Source organism: Bison bison, unplaced genomic scaffold, assembly GCF_000754665.1.
Source record: "Bison bison bison isolate TAMUID 2011002044 unplaced genomic scaffold, Bison_UMD1.0 scf7180017853184, whole genome shotgun sequence".
Lineage (NCBI taxonomy): Eukaryota > Metazoa > Chordata > Mammalia > Artiodactyla > Bovidae > Bison > Bison bison.
In genome coordinates, this window is record NW_011483757.1 from 513,084 (window position 1) to 533,555 (window position 20,472).

Here is a 20,472-nt window from a genome sequence, read left to right on the forward strand (position 1 = left end):
GGATTCTCCAGGCAAGAACACTGGAGTGGGTTGCCATTTCCTTCTCCAATGCATGAAAAGTGAAAGTGAAAAGTGAAAGTGAAATCGCTCAGTCGTGTCTGACTCTAGCGACCCCATGGTCTGCAGCCTACCAGGCTTCTCCATCCATGGGATTTTCCAGGCAAGAATATTGGAGTGGGGTGCCATTGCCTTCTCTGAGGCATTGAGCAGAGTCTGTCAAAAAATGTGCTTAGTGTGTTTGAGAGGCAGATAGGACCAGGGTGACTGGAGCCGAGTGGATTAAGGGGGAGTGAAGCGGAAGGGAATCAGACAGAAAGGCTATGGGGACAGATCATGGAGAACCTTTTAGAACTTTAAGAATCAGGATCTGACTCAGAAAACCAGAGTCACTGAGGGATTGGTCATGGGGACATAGGCTAGGATTCACTTTGAAACAGAATCCTGCAGCTGCAGCTGAAGAATGACCTCTAAGGGGTGAAGGGCAAAGACAGAGGCCCCTGGGCAGGCTGCTGCAGTGGTCCAGTGAGCCACGATGGAGTGTTGTACCCACATTGTTTCCTGGGTCGATCTCAGTTCACTAGAAAAACATGAATAATGTGCTCTGTTGAGGTTTCGGTGGAGGCTTCATCTCAATCATGATTCATTAAATCTTTAGCCATTTGTGATAGATTCACTCTCCAAACCCTCTCCTTTCCTTGAGGTGTCGGGGCAGGGAAAAGTAGAAGGTAGGAATTAAAACTCCTTCCTTAAATAATTACAAATTACTTCCTTCTTGGTGGCCATTGTGATCCTGAGAGCACTGTGGTTGCTCATTTCTAGGAAGGTTTAGGTCCTGTCCAGGTACACAGGTCTGGGGCTTCAGAGATTCAATCAACAAGTTCCACTCCTTTTGCAGAGGCCGTGGGAACTGGGCTTCTCTGAGAGGTTGGAGTCCAAGGAGCTGAGCTCTGGCTGCTTGTGATAATATTCAGCCTTTCCCTCTTGCTTCTCAACCCTACCTTCTTCAGCAGAAATCTGCCTCTTTCCTCTCCCATAGGACTACTTACTTTACTCCTGTCTCATCCAGTTGGCTCTAAGCACCGTGAGAATATGACTTCCCTTTATCCCTAGAATCATGCACAGTTCCAGGCACATAGGATACAGTCCATAAATATAGAAGTAAGGATGGAAACAGTGCAGGAGAAAAGCTCCCCGTGACTGCAGTGAGAGTAGAGCTTGGGATGTGAATTCATGATTCTTGCTGCAATCTTCTTTGTCTCTACATCCCAACCTTCATCCTCCACCCAGCAGCACTTCGAGAGCCTTGGGAACGTGGCTGCCTGGATGCTGCCAGAAAGGCTGGGACCACCTCATAATCTTGTAAATATAATTGACATTCATGAAGTCATGTCCAAAATCTTTGATGCATCATCTGTGTTAATATCAAATAGGTTTGCCTGGGTGGTGTTTGTATGCTTGTGTATTAGTGACATTGACTAACAGGAGACACTTGACTAACAGGCAAGTGTCTTCCTCCTGATTTTCAGCAGTTTGTCTTTCTAGCAAGTCACTTTTCCGTAGCTGTAGTTCCGTGTCTCCATCTCTAAAAAAGAATAATAATACTTAGGTGATAAGATTGTTAAAGAAGAATAAGCTATCTCTTTTTCAATACTTACTGTGAGCCCACGTGACAGGTCACAAGTTTAAATGCCCTCCAGGACATGTGAGTAATATAAATGGAAGCGTGGGGACCGTAAAGAATGGTGGTGAGTATGGAAACTGGAGACATGCTCCCCTCCTGAGAGCAGAGCCACTCTCTTTAGTTTATCATATGGGTTTCAAAGTGTGGTCCTTTGAGCAGCACCCTCAGCACCTGGGGAACCTTGTTGATGCAGCTACTCAGGTCCCAACCTGTACTCCTGAATCAAAACTCTGGGGATGAAGATCTCAAATCTATTTGACCAAATGGCTAAGGGATTCTGATGCTTATGCAGGTTTTAGACCCTTGACCCTTGTTAAATTACAGGACTGTGATGCCAGTTTGTTAACTTTTTCCAGCATTCATATAATTTTTAATATTAAATTTTCCTTTGTGAAATTGTATAAATGTTTAAAATGGTAAAATATACTCTATGGGCTCACCATACATATATTCTAGCCAGTTTTGCAACCTCTGGTTTATGCTCTTCTGTTTAATCCCGATAATAATCTTTCAGAAACATACTATGTGATCCAAAAATTGAGGTGCTGTTTTATCATGTAGTGAGACAATGGTTACCTATTACTTGAATATGAATGTACCTCTCAGAAGGCACAGCATCTCAAATATCTAAATATGTTCTGTCTGCCCCAAGATCATTCCATCCATTTGAAGATGCAGCCTTAGATAGCATGGAATCCTAGATTGTCATTTTTCAGAAGGAAATACTGAGAAAAAAAGAAACAGAGATATGATCTGGGGTCCCAGAGGGTTAGATCACTTGTCTTCATCCAGAAGTCAGCTGTAGCTTTGTTCCTGTCCTGTAATTTCTGTAAAGAGGCCTGCAGGGGCCAGGACTGTTTCTAATTAGAGAACACACTTCCGTGAGCAGGGAACGGGGAGAGGGAGGGAGAACTGGCCCATCAGGGGGCTCGCAGATCTTGAGGTCTCTAACTTGGACCAGAGTGAGGGGGGAACATGAGCGGAGGACACTGGGAGAAAAAGACAGATGGCAGGGGGAGAAAAGAGGAGCTTCTGATATTAAGGGGAGTCTCTTCTACTCCTTGGTCTCAGATGCAGAGACTGAGGCAGGAAGAGGAGAAGTGGCAGAGGGCCTCCCCAACTAGAATCCTCATTGTACCGTCTGCAGGTTTGTGTCCTGGGCAAGTGGCTTCACCTCTGAGCCTCTGCTTTCTCCTTGACACAGTGGGATGAGAATCTCAGATGCTGTAGGATGGACATGAGGCTAAATGAAATCATCCATGTGAGATGTCTCAGGAGAGAGTAGACCCTCCACTCACAGTGGCTTGTTTGGTGAGTTACTGGCTACTGATGCCCTTCTGTCCTGGGGCAGCTCGTTATTGAGAGCTCCTGCCCTTCTCCAGGGAAAGGGTGTCTGTGCAGGAAGGCAGCCCCCTGCGTCCTCTGCAGCTCATCACCCAGCTCTGTGCCTGTTTGACATTTGGATAGACTTGCTCCTGGGGCTTCTGGGCACTGAGCCCAGCTCCCTCCTCCTTGAGCCTGGAGTGGAGCACAGGGTGTGTGTGTGTGTGTGTGCCTGCATGCGTGCACATGAGTGGAAAATGCTTGTCTGAGTGCAGAGGGAGGCTAGTGCTACGTGATTGTAACTGGGAGTGAATATACAGGAGTGAGTGAAGGGACTGTGGGTGTGTCACCCCTCACACCTACCCTGTAGATAACAGCTATCAATGCAGCAGAGTGCATGTGCACAAACTCTGCAGCCAGATTCCTGGGTTCAAAACCTCTCTCTCCACTCGATGACTGTAACCAACTTACATTATTTGTGTAGCTCAGGTTCCTCCTTTATAATATGAGGAATTATCAATACTTCTTCATCCCCTCATTTAGAGTTTCTGAGAATTAAATGTGTAAATATGTGTCAGGTGCTTGGATAATGACTGACATATAAAAGAATTTACATTTTATCTGTTGTGGTTACTCATACTTTTATTATTAATAGTACAAAGGACTCGGACTTCTCAGGAAGAAGGAACATATGTCTGCTGTGTCCATTGCTTCCATAGCAACCCCTTGATGTGGGCAGCGCTGACCTCACCTGACACCTGAAGACAGGAGAACTCTGGGAGATTTCCATCTGTAGACACGAAGATGGCAAAAGGCAGAGTCAGTCATAAAAAGGAGGCCGTGTGACCCCAAAAATCAACTGGGACAGAGAGGAGGAGGAAGTGGGTGGTTGCAGGAAATCTTCCAAGGTCCCCTGAAGTCCACTCAGGCAGGCATCTGTCCTGTTTATGAAACCAGGTGAAGGAGGACAGGTGGTCAGGCTGTGGAGACGTGTTCAGCTCCATCCCTACCCTCTGCCCCCTTCCCTTACTCCTTATTTGAAACAGAAAACAGGGTTGTTGCCCCAGCAGGACATCACCTTCACAGCTAAGTTCCTACAGGGAACAGCAAGGTAAAGAGCAGGTCTCCATCTAGTAGAGAAGCTGTAGCAAGGGATGCAGGAAGGTGTCTGTTTCACATTGGTCTTCTGAGCTACGTGAGGGTGTGGGGGGGGAAGTAATTGATATCCAGACGTGATGACCAGATGTGATGACCCCTACAGGAGGCTAAAAAGGAGGACCTGAGCTCATACACTGCTGTTCACTTATTCATCCTGTGATTTGCTCTCATCCACTCACTGATTGTCCACTCATGCCGTGCACTGCTCTAGGTGCTAGGATCCTCCCTGGGTGACCATATTGGACAAAGTTCCACCTGTACAACTACAAAACATGTTTCCGTGAGACCCACAAGCAAAGTCGAGTTTAAGCAGCGCTAATACTGGACAATTTTCCCCAGCAGGCTGAACCAGGACAGTGGGTAGTGGGGGAGTACACACTGTACAGTGCTGACCCCAGCCCTTCTCTTCCTCACTCCCCTCCTTGTCTCTCTTCCAGTCACTGAACTGGGGTGTGAGAAGCTCAGTCAGCTGCCATCTTTCCTCACGAGCCCACCTACCAGGCCATGGAGATAAGCCAGCTCTGCTTTTTGGCAACCCATCTCACCTTCCTGGGCACCCTTGTGGCTGGTATACCAGGGTGTGAAACTAGCAACCAGGCCCCGGGCAAGTCTGTCCTCTCTCCTCTCTGGAGGTGGGGGATGAGGGGAGTCTATGGAAGGGGTTGGGTTGCATGGGTGGGGTGAGTGCTGCCAACCATCTCTGGATATCTTCTGGGAAGTGGGCAGTATAACTCCATGAACAATTTTTAACTCTTAAAAGGTATTACTATGTGTTCAGTTTTTAAACAAAAGTATCCCAACTAACTCTAGCAGATGAGGGACCCCATCACTGAAACTTCCTTCCTGGACACAATCTTCTGTGTACACATCAGTGTAGTGGAATCACAAGATCCACGTTTGTTTTCTGACCTCATTCATGCCCAGGCTTCCTGAGACTCTTGGAAATTACTGTCTAACTGTAAGTCATGAGATAAGTCTAGGATGGAAACCTAGATAGCGTCTGGATGGGACTGGACTCCAGAACATACCTTCAGGTGCTTAGAGGGTTAGAACTATCAACTCTCAGTCCCTTTGGGGAGAGGAGAGGCCACTGATACTGAGTTCAGTCACCAATGGCCAATGATTCTATCAAATTGCCTACATCCAATCTTCAATTAAAACCCTAAATACTGGGTTCAGAGAGCCTCAGGGGAAGTGAACATTTCAAGAGATTGTGAGAGGGAAAAGTCCTGAGAGGACTTGGAGGTTCAGCACCCTCAAGTCCCCATTTTCCCTACACATCTACATTTCTTTATGCTTTATAATAACTGAGAGCACTAAGTAAAGGGCTTTCCTGAGTTCTGTGAGTGATTCTAATACGTTATTGAATGTGGAAGTGGGTCATATAACCTCTGAATTTATATTCATTGGTCATTTGTATCAATGATCACAGGACTTGTGATCAACACTTGAAATGTAGCCATCCTCAGAAATAGAGCCCTCACCTTGCGAGGTCTGGGTCACCTCTAGGGATTTAGATAGAAGTGACTTGACTCCTAGAATTTCAGTGGGTATTGTGGAACTGGTTGCTGTTGGCAGAGACCCTGCATATTTCGATTCTGGAACTCTTCTCTCCCATTTGTGCCTGGTGTGAGGGTCAGGGGCTCTGGGACTATATTATGTGGGGCAGAGAACTCAGAACCCCTTTCCAGTTCTCTGCATCATCAGAATTTCTGGAAGAATCGGGTAGTTGATTAAGTGGATTGTGACAGAAGAGTGTCTTGAGCCACTTGGGAAGCCCCAGAATAGGAATAATGATACTTCACTCTTAAGGTTGATAAATAAGAACAAGCTACCTTTTCTTGGAGTGTGAATTCAAGTGGGTCTTAGGAAGTATTACTATGAACTAAGCTAGTGGAGGTGATGGAATTCCAGCTAAGCTGTTTAAAATCCTAAGAGATGATGCTGTTAAAGTGCTACACTCAATATGTCAACAAATTTGGAAAACTCTACAGTGGCCACAGAATTGGAAAATGTCAATTTGCATCCCAACCACAAGGAAGGGAAATGCCAAAGAATGTTCAAATGACCATACATTGTGCTCATTTCACTTGCTAGCAAGGTAATGCTCAAAATCCTTCAAGTTTGGCTTTAGCAATATGTGAACTGAGAACTTCCTGATGTGCAAGCTGGATTTAGAAAAGGAAGAGGAACCAGAGAGCAAACTGCAAACATCCTTTGGATCGTATAAAAAGCAAGAGATTTCCAGAAAAACATCTATCTACTTCCACTTCATTGATAATGCTAAAGTCTTCAACTATATGGATCACAGGAAACTGTGGAAAACACTTCATATATCTTTGAGATACCTGCACGCAAGAAGGAAATGGCAATCCACAAGAAGCTACAGTAAGAACCAGACATTGACTAACAGACTGGTGCAAAATTGGGAAAGGAATGCGTCAAGGCTGTATATTGTCACTCTCCTTATTTAACTCATATGCAGAGTACATCATGCGAAATGCTGGGCTGGATGAATCACAAGCTGGAATTAAGATTCCCCAGAGAAATATCAACAACCCCAGATATGCAGATGATACCACTCTAAGGCAGAAAATGAAGAAGAATCAATGAGCCTCTTGATGAGGGTGAAAGAGGAAAGTGAAAAATCTGGCTTAAAACTCAACATTCAGAGAACTAAGACAATGTCATCTGGTCCCATTACTTCATGGCAAATAAATGAGGAAAAAATGGAAACAGTAACAGACTTTATTCTCCTGAGCTCCAAAATCAATGCAGACAGAGACTGCAGCCATGGAATTAAAAGACACTTGCTTGCTCCTTGGAAGAAAAGCTATGGCAAACCTAGACAGCATATTAAAAACCAGCGACATCACTTTGCCAACAAAGGTCATATAGTCAAAGCTATGACTATTTTTCCAGTAGTCCTGTATGGATGTGAGAGTTGGACCTTAAAGAAGGCTGAGTGCGAAAGAATTGATGCTTTCAAATTGTGGTGCTGGAGAAGACTCTTCAGAGTCCCTTGAACAGCAAGGAGATCAAATGAGTCAGTGATAAAGGAAATCGACCCTGAATACACATTGGAAGGACTGATGCTGAAGCTGAAGTTTCAATACTTTGGCCACCTGATTTGAAGAGCTGACTCATTGGAAAAGACCCTGATGCTGGGAAAGATGGAAAGCAAGAGGAGAAGGGGACAACAGAGGATGAGATGGTGGGATGGCATCATTGTTTCAATGAACATGAGTTTGAGCAAATTCCTGGAGACAGTGAAGGACAGGGAAGCCTGGAATGCTGCAGCCCATGGGGTCCCAAAGAGTGGAACATGACTTAGCAACTGAATAACAACAAACTTCTCCTGAGGGCATCCCTCAGGAGGTAACGGCCTTTACCCCATCACGGGTAAGGGCCTGCCTGCCAATGCAGGAGAGCAGGTTAGACCCCTGGATTGGGGAGATGCCCTGGAGTAGGGAATGGCAATCCACTCCAGTATTCTTGCTTGAAAAATCCCACAGACAGAGGAGCCTGGAGGGCTATAGTCCACGGGGTCACAAAAAGAGTCAGAGAGGACTTAGGGACTAAACAACAACAAGAGTGGGATAATGACTTGGTATTAATGAAAAGAGATTTGCTTAAGTAACTCACTGTGCTGCTGTGTGGTCTTGGGCAAGTCATTTCATCTCCTGGAAACACAGATTCTTTTTTTTGTAAAAGAGAATGATGGTGTCTGCATTAAGAAATCGCCAGACTCAGTTACTTTTGAAAATCATGTTGATTACTCACTAATGTGCTTTGAACACCACAGAACAAGGCTAATCGTCTAGAACCAAATCGAGTTTTAGTCTCCTCGGCTCCTGCTGCTCTTTAAATGTGCTGTCAACTATAGTAAATAAAGGGACAAATAGGATGAAGTTCACCATCAGGAAGTTCCCCGAGTGTCATAGTGGAGTCATGGTGTCTCTTCCAAACAGGTCTCCTTCTTTCTTAGAGGTAACTGAAAGCCTTCTTGCTTCAGTGAGTGACCTTACCCAGGTCTAGCCCCTTTTCCACCCCACCTTGCCATTATTTGACTCTCTGGTCAAAAGAGTTAGTGTTAACTATCATAATTACCCATTATTATTATTTCAAAGGACTTTGGCTTTGCTGGGAAAAGAATATATATGTCTATGGAGGCCATAGACACTGCTTTCAAAACAACCCCACGATGTCAGCAGCATGATCTCATGTAACAAATGAAAACGAGGGAAACTGCAGGCCACAGATCACACAGTTAGGAAAAGGCAGAACTGGGACACAAACTGAGGTCCTCTGACCCCAAAAGCACAGGTGGCGAGACAGGAGTTGAGGGGAGAGAGTAGGGGGTTACAAGTGGCTGCAGCAAAGCCTCTCTGGATTTCTTCTGGTAAATTAGGCATTTTTAATGCAGGAACATTTCTTGATCTCAAAAGGTATAATTATGTGTTTAGTGTAAACAACAACAACAACAAAATCCTACTTGACTCTATCAGATCAGGGACCTCATAACCGAGATCCTAGTCCTGGTCCCTGCCTTGTACCTACTGTAGTGTCATAACAAGTTGCAAATTTGATCCCTGTCTCTGTTCATGCCCCAGACCCCTGAAACATTGGGAATTTTCGGTATATTCAAAATCATGAGATGAGTGAAGGATGGGACCTGAGATAGAGTCTGGATGGGACTGGACTCCAGAACACACCATCAGGTAATTAGAGGGTTTAAACTATTAACCCCTATTCCCTCTGGGAACAGGAGAGGGGACAGATACTGAGTTTAATCACCAGTGGCCAAAGATTCAATCAACTTTCCTACTTCCAACCCTCAATTAACATACATGAACATTTGGTTCAGAGAGCTTCAGAGGAGATGATCTCATCAAGAGATTGAGAGCAGGGAGAACCCTAAGAGGGCCTGGAGGCTCAGCATCTCCAACTCTCTATTTATCCTACACTTCTCCTCCATTTGGCTTTCCCTGAGTTTTATGCTTTATAATAACTTGGGGCAGTAAGTAAAGGGCTTTTCTGAGTTCTGTGAGGGTTTCTAATAAATAATACGGCAGATGGGTCATGGAACCTCTGAGTTTACAGCCAGTTGGTCACACACGTAAATGACAGCAGGATTTGTTATCAACATTGAAGGTATGACAGTCCTCAGAGACCAAGCCCTCCCTTGTGAGATCTGGGTCACCTCTGTGGATTTAGTGTCAGAAGTGAATTGACTCCTAGATGCCCAGTGGGTTTGAGAGAACTGGGTACTGTTGGTGGAGACCCTGCATGTTTGGAATCAGGGACAAATCTCAAACTGACTCTTCTCTACCATTTGTGTCTACTATGAGGGTCAGGGCTCTGCAATTATATTATGTGGGGCAGAGCACTCAGAACCCCTTCCCTATTCTCTGCATTGTCAGAATAATTGGCAGAATAAGGTATTGATTAAACGGGTTGTGACTTATCCTGATCCTAACACTCAAATGCTTTGTGTCCTGGGGCAAGTCATCTACAGTTTCCTCACCTGAACATGGGGACCCAGTTACATGAATTTTTTGAAAGGATCACCAGTCCTGAGTACAAAAAGTTTGCACATTTGTGGTCAATGGTGTCCATTTTCCACCAGAATGTTTTACTCCAAAAGACTTGTATACCTACATTTCTTTACCCCTCTAAAAAAACTTATGTATCAAATCATGATCATTTCTGTTATGAAATTCATCAGAACACTGAGTGGCAACTGAGCTTCTGCCCTGCAGAGGCAAGTGCAGGGAGAGCAGGAAATCTCTTCTACACGTCACAGTGTCGATATTGCCTCAATACACCATTATTCCAGCTCCCATGATGTAACGAAAGTGAACACACTGGTGGCTCTTCTTCCATGCATTTCTCTAGTACAGCATAATGCCTTCCCACTTTTTCTTTTAACTCTTTATTTGTATTGGAGTGTAATCAATTAACAATATTGTGATAGTTTCAGGTGGTCAGCAAAGGGACTCAGCCATACATATACACGTATCCATTCTCCCCTAAACTCTCCTCCCATCAAACATGCCACACAACACTGAGAGGCTTTGCATGTGCTATACAATAGGTCTTGTTGGTTATCCAACTTCACACTTTATTTGGTAATGGTGAAAAGTTCCTATCATATACATCCAGAAAATAGTATTATAAACCCACAGACCATTTTCAGCTCTAATCATTACCAACATGTGGAGAACATTCCTAATATGTATCCTCTATTTTTGTTCTTTTGGAGCTGGTCAGAGGCATTATGCCAATTAATCTATAGATATTCAGCAACAATATGTAATTATTTGCAGCATTATCTTGTCTCTGTGATGCCTAACAACATTGGTAATAATGCCCTGGACAGAAGGATATCAAAGGGCCTTTCCACATTCACCCTCTGCACCCCGACCATCTCTATTGCAAACAGACTGGTGGTTTCAGTTGTTCACCTGGTAGACCAAACAGTGATTACCATCCTCTATTTGACCAAGATCCTCCCATCTTTACAACCCTGTGGCCTGACTTCTGCCTGCAGTCTCCATACACAGATCCCTGCAAGGCTAAAATAACCAAGTCTGGGATCTTTGAGTCCTTTGTATTTGTCAGCTTCAAAGCAAAGAAGAACAATGTCAAGATGGGGGAGGACTATCCTGACCCACAGTGGTGCTATCAGGGCCTGGGCTAAGACAGGAGGCAGCACTGTAGAGGGGTAGACGATGGGCTGCAGTCCATGGGGTCTCAGAGAGCTGGACATGACTGGGCGCCTAAACAGCAGCAACACCCCTCACATGTGCACAGTAATTTACAGCTTGCAATGCAGCAGAGCGCATGTGCACAGACTCTTAAAGTCAGATCTTTGGGTCCAACCCTCTCTCTACAAGTTATGAGCTAAGGAAATTGCTTTATTTCTTTTATCTCAGGTACTTCCTAGGTAACATGAGGACATATTAACAGTTTCTCCCCTTTAAAGATTTTTGAGGATTAGATGAGTTATATTTGTCAGGTGCTTAGCATAATGCCTGCCACAATGAAGAATTAAAGTTTTACCTGGAGTAGTTACTCATTACTGTTATTACTAACACTGCAAAGGACATTGACTTCTCAAGGAGAAGGAATATATGCCTGTTGCATCCGTTGATCCCACAGCAACCACATGATATGGGCAGCGCGGATCTCACGTGATACCTGAAGACACGGGATTCTAGGAGATTTAAATCCTCAGGAATAAAGTTAGGAAAATGCAGAGGTGGCTCCCACACTGAGGTTATCTGACCCCAAAACCACTGAGGGAGAGAGCAGGAGTAAGGGGGTGACTCCAGGTGATCATCCAAGGTCCCCTGAAGTCCAATTAGGCAGGCAGCTCTCCTGTTGGTGAAACCACGTGAGGAGCAGCTATTGGTTATGCTGTGGAGACATGTTCAGCTCACAGGTTCCCCTCTGCCCCCTCCCCTTATTGCTTTTTCAATGCATAAACAGGCTTATGTGCCAGAGCGAAATCACCTTCTCCAGCTAAGTCCCTGCCCGGACCAGTGCCTGGTGAAGGGCAAATGTCCATCCAGTGGAGAAGCTGGGGCAGTGATTGTAGGAAGGTGACCTGTGTCACACCTGTCATCTGAGGTAGGTGAGGGGGGTCAGGGCATGGAGGCCCAGATGTGATGACACCTACACGAGGCTGAAAAGGAGGACCTGGGCTAACACACTACTTTTCACTCACATGTCTTGTGATTTGCTCTCATCTACCCATTGACCATACATCGTGTGCCATGCACTACTGTAGGTGCTGAGATGCTCCCTGAGGGATCATATTGGACAAAACTGCATCTGCCTGATCACAATCTGTGTCTACATGAGACCATAGGCATAGGCAAGTCTGAGAACTGCTGTTCCTGGACATTTGGACCCTGCAGACAGAAGCAGGAGGCATGCCTTGGAGGGAGATTTTGCAATAAACAAGACTGACCCAGCTCCTCCCCTTCCCCACTCCCCTCCTCATCACCTGATCCCACCCCTCAGCCAGGATATTAGAAGCTCAGTCCGTCCCCAGCATCCTCAGGAGCCCTCCTGCAAGGCCACCAAGATGAACCGGCTCTGCCTCTCTGCAGCCCTTCTCTTCCTCCTGGTTATCCTGGTGGACAGCACTCTGGTGTATGAACACCATACCCAGGACCAAGGTAGGTCCAGGCTCACCTCTCCTCTACAGGTTCTGGGGAAATGATGGAAGTCCATGGAATGGGGAGGGCAGGTGTTAGGTGGGTGCTGCCAACCCTCTCTGGATTTCTCCTGTCACATTGGCCAGGATTTTTGTTTGTCTGGCTGGTTTTGGCAGCATTGGTCTTCCTGCCTAAGAGAGAATATTCTCTAGTTACAGGGTTACGTTCTCATTGTGGTGTGTGGGCTTCTCATCGTGGTGGCTTCTCTTGTTGCAGATCAGGGACTCTAGGCATCTGGGCTCAGTAGTTGCAGATCACCTGCTTAGTTGCCCCAAGGCATGTGGAATCTTCCCAAACCAGGAATCAAACTCATGTCCCCTGAATTGGCAGACCAATTCTTATCCCCTGGACCACCAGGGAAGTCTGAATTTGCAAACTTTTGTCTCCATTGGCATCATGATTCTCATAAGGATATATATTAAAATTTTATATTAAATATGTATATATCCCACCCAAATCTACCAGATCAGGGACCCCATTTCTAAGACTCTCTATCCCTGGTCCCTACCTTGTCCCTGAACCTCACTGTAGTGTAGTAATAGAAAGTTGCATATTTGATCCTTCTCTTGGTTAATGGTCCAGGCCTCCTAAAAATTCTTGGAATTTACTGACTTTATAGACAGAGTAAAAAATGTGACTCAAGGTAACCTCAAGATGCAGTTGATCTCCAAGAAACCTCAAATATCCATTTTGAGGTTACAGTTTTCACCACCTCTCATTCTAGCACCTCTGAGCACAGGGGAGGGAACTGAGAGTGGCATCAATCACCAAAGGCAGATGATCCAACCAGTACGGGTGTTTAGTGAACCCTAGAAAGAAATACATAAATACTAGACTCAGAGGGCTTGTGGATTGGTGAGTACACGAAGATGACATGAGGGTGCTCTGCTCACTAGGGCACAGAGGCTGGACACACCTCCCTCCCTCTCTGCCATATAAATTTCCTCCATTCTACTTGCTTGAGTTATATTTTGTATATTAATTTGGGAATAGTTAGCAAGGCATTTTCCAAAATTTATCCGGCAGTTCCATGGTGCTGTTGAATTTGAAAGTGAGGTCATGGATACCCCGATTTTCCCTATTTGATCACAAGCATGAGTGACTCTGAACCTCATGGCTGGCATCTGAACTGAGGATGGTCTTGAGCCCTCAACCTGCAGAATCTGCATTAACTCCATAGATTTCAAATCAGAAGTAAACTGATTTGCTGGATACCCAGTGGGTGTTTGGAAAACTGGTTGCTGTAGGTAAAGATACCAGATATTTGTTGTCAGAGAAAAACCCAGATTCACTGTGATTTAGGGATTCAGGTGATGCTTCGAAAGCAGGAGTAATGAAAGTAGGACATTGCACCCAGAAACTGTTCTCAGTTATCTGTATTTTCAGAACTCCTGGTAGAATCAGGTAGTGTATCAAATGGGTTGCAACATGATAGTATCTTGTTCTGGCCCTACCACCCACATGGCACGTGGGTAAGTCATCTGCAATTTTCTCATCTGAAGAGGGGTACATGTTGTATGGGGTTTTGAACACATTACCAGTTATGAATATAAAGAGTTGGCTCACATTTCATGGTGAATTCTGTGCATTTTCCACCAAGATGTGTTAATCTGAAAACAATTTCTCTACCTACTTGCTTTGGGCAAGAAAGATATTTAGGTTCAAATGATGATTATTCCTCTAATATGAAAAACAACCAGAAGGCCTGATGAATAAGCAGAGCTGCTGCAGAGAAAACAAGAAACACAGCCCTGTGTAGATTTGCCCCTGGGACCAAGGCTGATACAATATTAGTAAAGTCTGGAGAAGGAAATGGCAACCCACTCCAGTGTTCTTGCCTGGAGAATCCCAGGGACGGGGGAGCCTGGTGGGCTGCCATCTATGGGGTCACACAGAGTCGGACACGACTGAAGTGACTTAGCAGCAGCAGCAGTCAGGACCTTTCCTTTGTCCTCTTTTGACTATGATTTTATTATCCACATTTGTCCTATCCCTTGTTAACTGCTATCGTTTTATAATGTATATTTGATCCTTGCCCTGGTTCATGGGCCAGGCCTCTTGAAACTCCTGGAATTTCCTGTCTTTCGTAGGTCTGGAGACAAGCCATGGAAGGAGACTTGAGAAGCGTTCAGTAACAGATCTGATTTCAGCTTTCACGGATGCTATGGTTATAGGTTTGAACTTCTTGCACCTCTGGGGAGAGGAGAGGGCACTAAGATTGAGAACAGTCACCACTGGCCAATGATTCAGTCAATATACCTGTTTAGTGAAACCTCAATACAAATCCATGAATGTGGGCATTCAGGGAGCTTTTCGAGTGGCAACACATGGCAGTGATTTGAGGGCTCTGTGTTCTCTAGGGCGTGGAGACTCCCCACACCTCCACTTCCACTTTGCCTTGCACATCTCACTCATTTTGCTGTGCCTAGATTTATCCTTTATAATAATGTGAGATCCGCATTTGAGTGGTCTTCCTGAGTTTGGTCATCAGATTTACTGAGTTATTGAACATGGAGTGGGGTAATGAAACTTTTGTGTTTTGTATACTTTATCAAATCACTACCACTTCGCTGTCATCTGAACTGAGGACAACTTTGAGCCCTCAACATGCAGAATCTGTGCTAACTTCTTCAGTTCATATCAGAAGTAAATTGACTTGTTGTACATTTAGTGGGTGTTTGGAGTATTGGATTTCTTACAGGAGACACCACATATTTGGTGTCAGGGTAACCCAGACTCACTTTCCCTGTGCTTGGGAGCTGGCGAGAGTCTTGGGAAGGGGAGTAATGAAAATACTGCACCCAGAAACTCTCACAAATTATCAATATTTTCAGAGTTCCTGGCAGAATAGTGTAATATAGCAAGTGAGTTGAAACAGGGCAATTTCTTGTCCCAATCCTGCCACCCACATGCTGTGTGTTCTGGGACAAGTCATCCACAGTTTCCTCATCTGAACAGCAGGTACATGCTACATGGATTCTTTGAACATATTACCAGGCATAAAGAGTTTATTTGCATGCCATGGCCAATTTGGTCATTTTCCACCACAATATGTACATTTGAAAAAATCCCTCTACCTACTTCCTTGGGGCCAGAAAGTATATTTATGTGTCAAATAATGATTATCCCTCTATTATAAAAATTAATCAGAAAGACCTGGGACCCCTGAGCAGAGTAACTGCAGGGAAAGAATGAAACACAGCCCTTTTATAGCTGGTTCATGGGACCAAGGCTGATACAATATTAGCAAAATCTCCAGGCCTTTTCCCTTGTCCACTTTTGACTATCATTTTATTATCCATGTTTGATCCCTTCCTGATTCATGGTCCAAGACTCATGAAAATGTTGGAATTTTTGTCTTTTATAGTTGCCGAGCTTCTTAAAGGAATAGGATTCGATGAAATAAAAGGATTGCCTCAAACAATGAGTAAGGGTTTGAACTTTCTCTACTTGTGGGGAGAAGGGAGGGATCTGAGATTGAAATTGGTCACCACTGGCCAATGATTTAATAAATATGTCTATTAAGTGAAACCTCAAAAAAAATATCCATCAATATAGGCTCAGAGAGCTTATGAAGTAGAAACCAGTGGTGGTGATGTGAGAGTGCTGTGCTCACCAGGACATGGAGGCTCCACCCACCTCCACTCCTCCTTTGCCCTAAACATCTCCTCCAGTTCGTGGTTCCTGAGTTTTATCCTGTACCTTAACCTTAGAACAATAAGAGTCTTCCTGAGCTCGTTCTCCTGTTCTATTGTTTTTGAGCATTGAGGTGGGGTCATGGAAACTCCCACTTTTAGTCAGTTGGTCAAGAGCATGAGTGACTCGAGAACACATGGCTGATATCTGAAGTCAGGACAATATTGATCCCTCAACCTGTGGAATCAGCACTAACTCCACAGATATGGTATTAGAAGTCAGCTGACTGTGGTTCACCCCTTGAGTGTTGGGAACTGGATGGTGTTTGTGGAGAAACCATGTATTTCATGTCAGGAAAAAAACCAGATTCACCTTCCCCTGTGATTTGAGGGCTCACATGAAGCTTGGGGAGAGGTAAGTAGTGAAAGTAGGACACGTCTCCCAGAAACTCTTACCAGTTATCTGTATTCTCAAGTTCCTAGCAAATCAGTAGCGTATCAAATGGCTTGTGACCTGACAAGCTTGTCCTGATGAGGCCACCCACATGCTTGTGTGCTGGGGCAACATACAAGGAAACTTCATTTGCAGTTTCCTCATCTGAACAAGGGAAACATGTTCCATGAGTTCTTTGAACAGATGACGAGTCACGAATACAAAGTTTATTCACTTTTGATGGCCAGATTTGTCCATTTTCCACCACAATATGTTGATCTGAAAAGCATTTCTCTACCTACTTGCTTTGGACAAATAAAAACATTTCTTTATCAAGTAATGATTATTCCTCTATTATTAAAAACTAATTAAAAGATGTGGAACCACGGAGGGAAGCAACTTCAGGGAAAGCAAGAAACAGCCCTTGTGTAGTAGGCTGTGGGACCAAAGCTGGTACAATATTACGAAAGTCTCCAGGCCCTTTCCCTTGTTCTTTTTTGACTGTTATTTTCTTATCCACGTTGATCCTTTCCCCGTTTCATGGACCAGGCCTCCTGGACACTCTTGTAATTTACTCCCTTTCATAGGTCAGATGATGATTTCTGGAAGGCAACTGGAGAACCATGCAGTAGAGGTGTTCCCAACACAAATGCTCAGAGAAGAGAATAAAGGTTTGTAGTTTCTGCACCTCTGGGGAGAGGAAAGTTCACTGAGAGTGACAGCAATCACCAATGGCTAATGATCCAACCACTAGGCCTGTTTAGTGAAATCTAGGAAGAAATACATAAACGCTGGGGTCAGGAAGCTTGTGGGTTGGCAAATACTGGAAGATAATGTAAGGGTGTTCTGCTCACTAGGGGACAGAGGCTGGGCACACTCCCATCCCCACACATCTCCTCCATTGTACTGCCTTGAATTATATTTTGTATATCAATCTGGGAAGAGTAAGCAAGGTTTTCCTCAGTTTAGCTGCGGATTCTATTTAGTTGTTGAATGTGAAGGTGGGATATGGATTCCCTGATTTTAGCCATTTGGTCACAAGCATGAGTGACTTGAGACCTCGTGGCTGGCAGCCGAACTGAGGACAGTCTTGAGCCCGTAACCTGCAGAATCTGCAGTAACTCCATGAATTTCAAATCAGAAGTAAATGGGCTAGCTGGACACCCAGTGGGTGTTTGGGAAATTGGTTTGTGTTTGTAGGGACAGCACATATTTGTTGTCTGGGAAAAACCCAGACTCATTCTCCCTTGTGATTCAGGGGCTCAGAGATGTTCTAAAAAAGGGAAGCAATGACAATAGGGCATTGCATCCAGAAACTGTTCTCAGTTATCTATTTTTCCAGATTTCCTGGCAGAATCAGGTAGTGTATCAGATGAGTTGTAATTTGAGAGTATCTTGTCCTGGCCCTGCCACTCACATGCCATGTCCTGGGGCAAGACATCTGCAATTTTCTCATCTAAACAGGGGATGCAGGTTGCATGGGTTTTTGAAGAGATTACCAGTCATGAATATAAAGATTTGAATCACATTTCATGGTGAATTTTGGGCATTTTCCACCAAGAAGTTTAATCTGGAAACAATTTCTCTACCTACTTGTTTGAGTAAAAAAGTATATTTAGGTGCCATATAACGATTATTACCACTTCCCAGGTGGTGCTAGTGGTAAAGAACCCACCTGCCAAAGCGGGAGACCTGAGTTCGATCCCTGGGTCAGGAAGATCCCCTGGAGAAGGGCACGGAAACCCACTCTAGCATTCTTGCCTGGAGAATCCCATGGACAAGGGAGCCTGGTAGGCTACAGTCCATGGGGTCGCAAAGAGTTGGAAACGACTGAGTGACTTCACTTTCACTTTTCACTTTTCTGGGCTCATGAGGGTCTTCCAAACTCATCAACTTCACATATCAAAAGACACTTTTATTGTTCTCATCACATGAGAAATATTAAGATTTTTAGGAACAGTGTCAGGAAAAGCATGAAAAAACAAATACGTACATTTCTTCTTACAATCACAGTATCAATAGTATCAATATTCAATTTATAGAATCCCTGTGAGGTAACCGAAGTAAACACAGTGTTATATTTTCTTCATGCCTTTTTCCATTATAGCACGATTCCTTCAAAATTTTTATTAATGATTAGTTTTACTAATGATTTTATTAAAATTTTATTAATAACCATACACATAAGTGCAGAGAATATTAATAGTATTATAAAACTCAGGCATCCAGACCCAGTAATTAGTGACACATAAGGAATATTTCTTACCTGTGACCTGTTTATGTTGTAGAGTTGTGGGGTTTTTTTTTTTGAGCATTTCTGTGTTTATTGGGGTGAGTTAGTAGTTGCAGACCCCAGGTTCAGTAGTTATGGCATACCGACTTAGTGCCTACAGTATTTGGGGTTTAGTTTTCTGACAATGGATTGAACCCAGAATTTCTTTCTTGGAAGGCAGATTCTTAACCACTGGACCACCAGGGAAGCCTTATAGAAGTTTTAAGGTGAATCAAAGGCATTATCCCAATTTTGCTTGGTACTTCATGAAAAAGTATACATTTGTATATGATTACTGTATCCAGGAGATGGTGAAGGACAGGGAAGCCTGGCTGCAGTCCATGGGGTCACAAAGAGTCCAACACGACTGAGCTAATGAACAACTACAACTGTATCACGTCATGCCTAGCAACATTCAGAATTACGTTCCAGAAAGAGGTTTTTCAATTTGGGCTTTCAATTTAAATGGGCTTTTCAATTTGACCACCCCCCACAACCCTAGCATTCTCTATTCCAAACAAACTGGTGGTTCTAGTTGTTGACCTCTTACAGAGCTGTGATGACCATCATCATAACTGATGATTCCCCTCTCATTCCAGCAGATTCTAAGCCTGCCTTCTGCCTGGAGCCTAAAGTAACAGGTCACAGCAAGTCCTCGTGGCCCAGGTACTTCTACAATGCCGAAACCGGTCACTGTGAGCAGTTTACATATGGCGGCCTCGGAGGGAACAAAAACAACTTCATAACAGAAGAGGAGTGCATGAAGACCTGCGGTCAAGGGGCTGGTTCCCTGCGGTAAGACAGGGCCCGGGGCACAGGAGGAGGGGAAGGGCTGGGGAAAGGGGCGGAGCTCAGGGGACCACACACCATTCACCCTGCACAGTCTTCCTCCTCGCTGCTGCCAGGAGGAGAGGCTGCAGTGTCCTGTGAAACCACACTGAGCGAGTTCTCCAGGGAGAGGATGGCAGAAGGTCAACCCCGGAGGCCTCTTTGTGATCATCTCAGACTGATCACATGCTCCCCTTTCTCAGTTGGGAACACTGACTCAGCCACCCTCCAGGGCAGGTCTGCAGTGCTCCTGAGCACCCCACCTAGGCTTGGAAAATTCACTTCCATCTTGTTTGTGATTTGGGTCATTGGACCATAGTTCCATATTTTTTTGAAAACATAGGATCTATCAAGATGACAGGCCTAGAATGATGTCTGGGCCTACAATGTTGGCACTCAGCAAATTCTTTTTTTTTTTGCAGAGAACATGCAAAAAGTGGTCCCCAGAAACCCTGAAGTCTGAGGAGGACCCCTGCAGGGCTGGGCTTTGGCTGTTTCTGAAACAGTTCAGTCTCCTCACAGTTCTCTCCTCTACCCTCATCAGCCAGACGTGTCCATTTCCTTTCCTCCATGGGTCTACATGTCTTAATTCTGTCTCATCCAGTTGGCTCAGTACCATGAGAACATGTCTTCCCTTTATCCCTAGCACTTTGCACGGTTCCTGGCTAAGGAGACAGTTCATAATTATTTGAGGAAGGAAGGAAGGGATGCAGAAACACATTCCCCATGACCAGAGTAACTAGAGAGCTGGCGGTTTTACGACAGGATTTTTGTTTTAACCCCCATCCTCACGGCATCCTCACTTTCAACCCCTTCCCCACCATCACTGCTTTCTTTGTGCGTGGCCAAGGTGGAATTTCCAGCCTCCAGTTTTCAGCATCAGTCATGAGAGAAGAGTTTGGGATAAAGAAGCC

At 44.6% G+C, this 20,472-nt stretch overlaps 1 protein-coding gene across 4 annotated transcripts; it reads left to right on the plus strand.

The window, feature by feature from the left end:
- Positions 1-12,181: 12,181 nt before the first annotated feature.
- LOC104998539 (trophoblast Kunitz domain protein 1-like) lies at positions 12,182-20,471 on the plus strand. Of its 4 annotated transcripts, none has more exons than XM_010853762.1 (6): positions 12,182-12,351; positions 14,481-14,564; positions 15,758-15,817; positions 17,046-17,129; positions 19,333-19,525; positions 19,981-20,471. In XM_010853762.1, the coding sequence occupies exons 1-6, from the start codon at positions 12,258-12,260 to the stop codon at positions 20,012-20,014; spliced, it is 549 nt and encodes a 182-aa protein (XP_010852064.1). In that variant the 5' UTR covers positions 12,182-12,257; the 3' UTR covers positions 20,015-20,471. The 4 variants fall into 4 exon arrangements, with proteins under 4 accessions (XP_010852064.1, XP_010852056.1, XP_010852074.1 ...); XM_010853754.1 differs by having other exon boundaries at positions 12,223-12,351; positions 19,330-19,525; XM_010853772.1 differs by lacking the exon at positions 14,481-14,564 and having other exon boundaries at positions 12,245-12,351; positions 19,330-19,525.
- The last annotated feature ends 1 nt before the right edge of the window (position 20,472 follows it).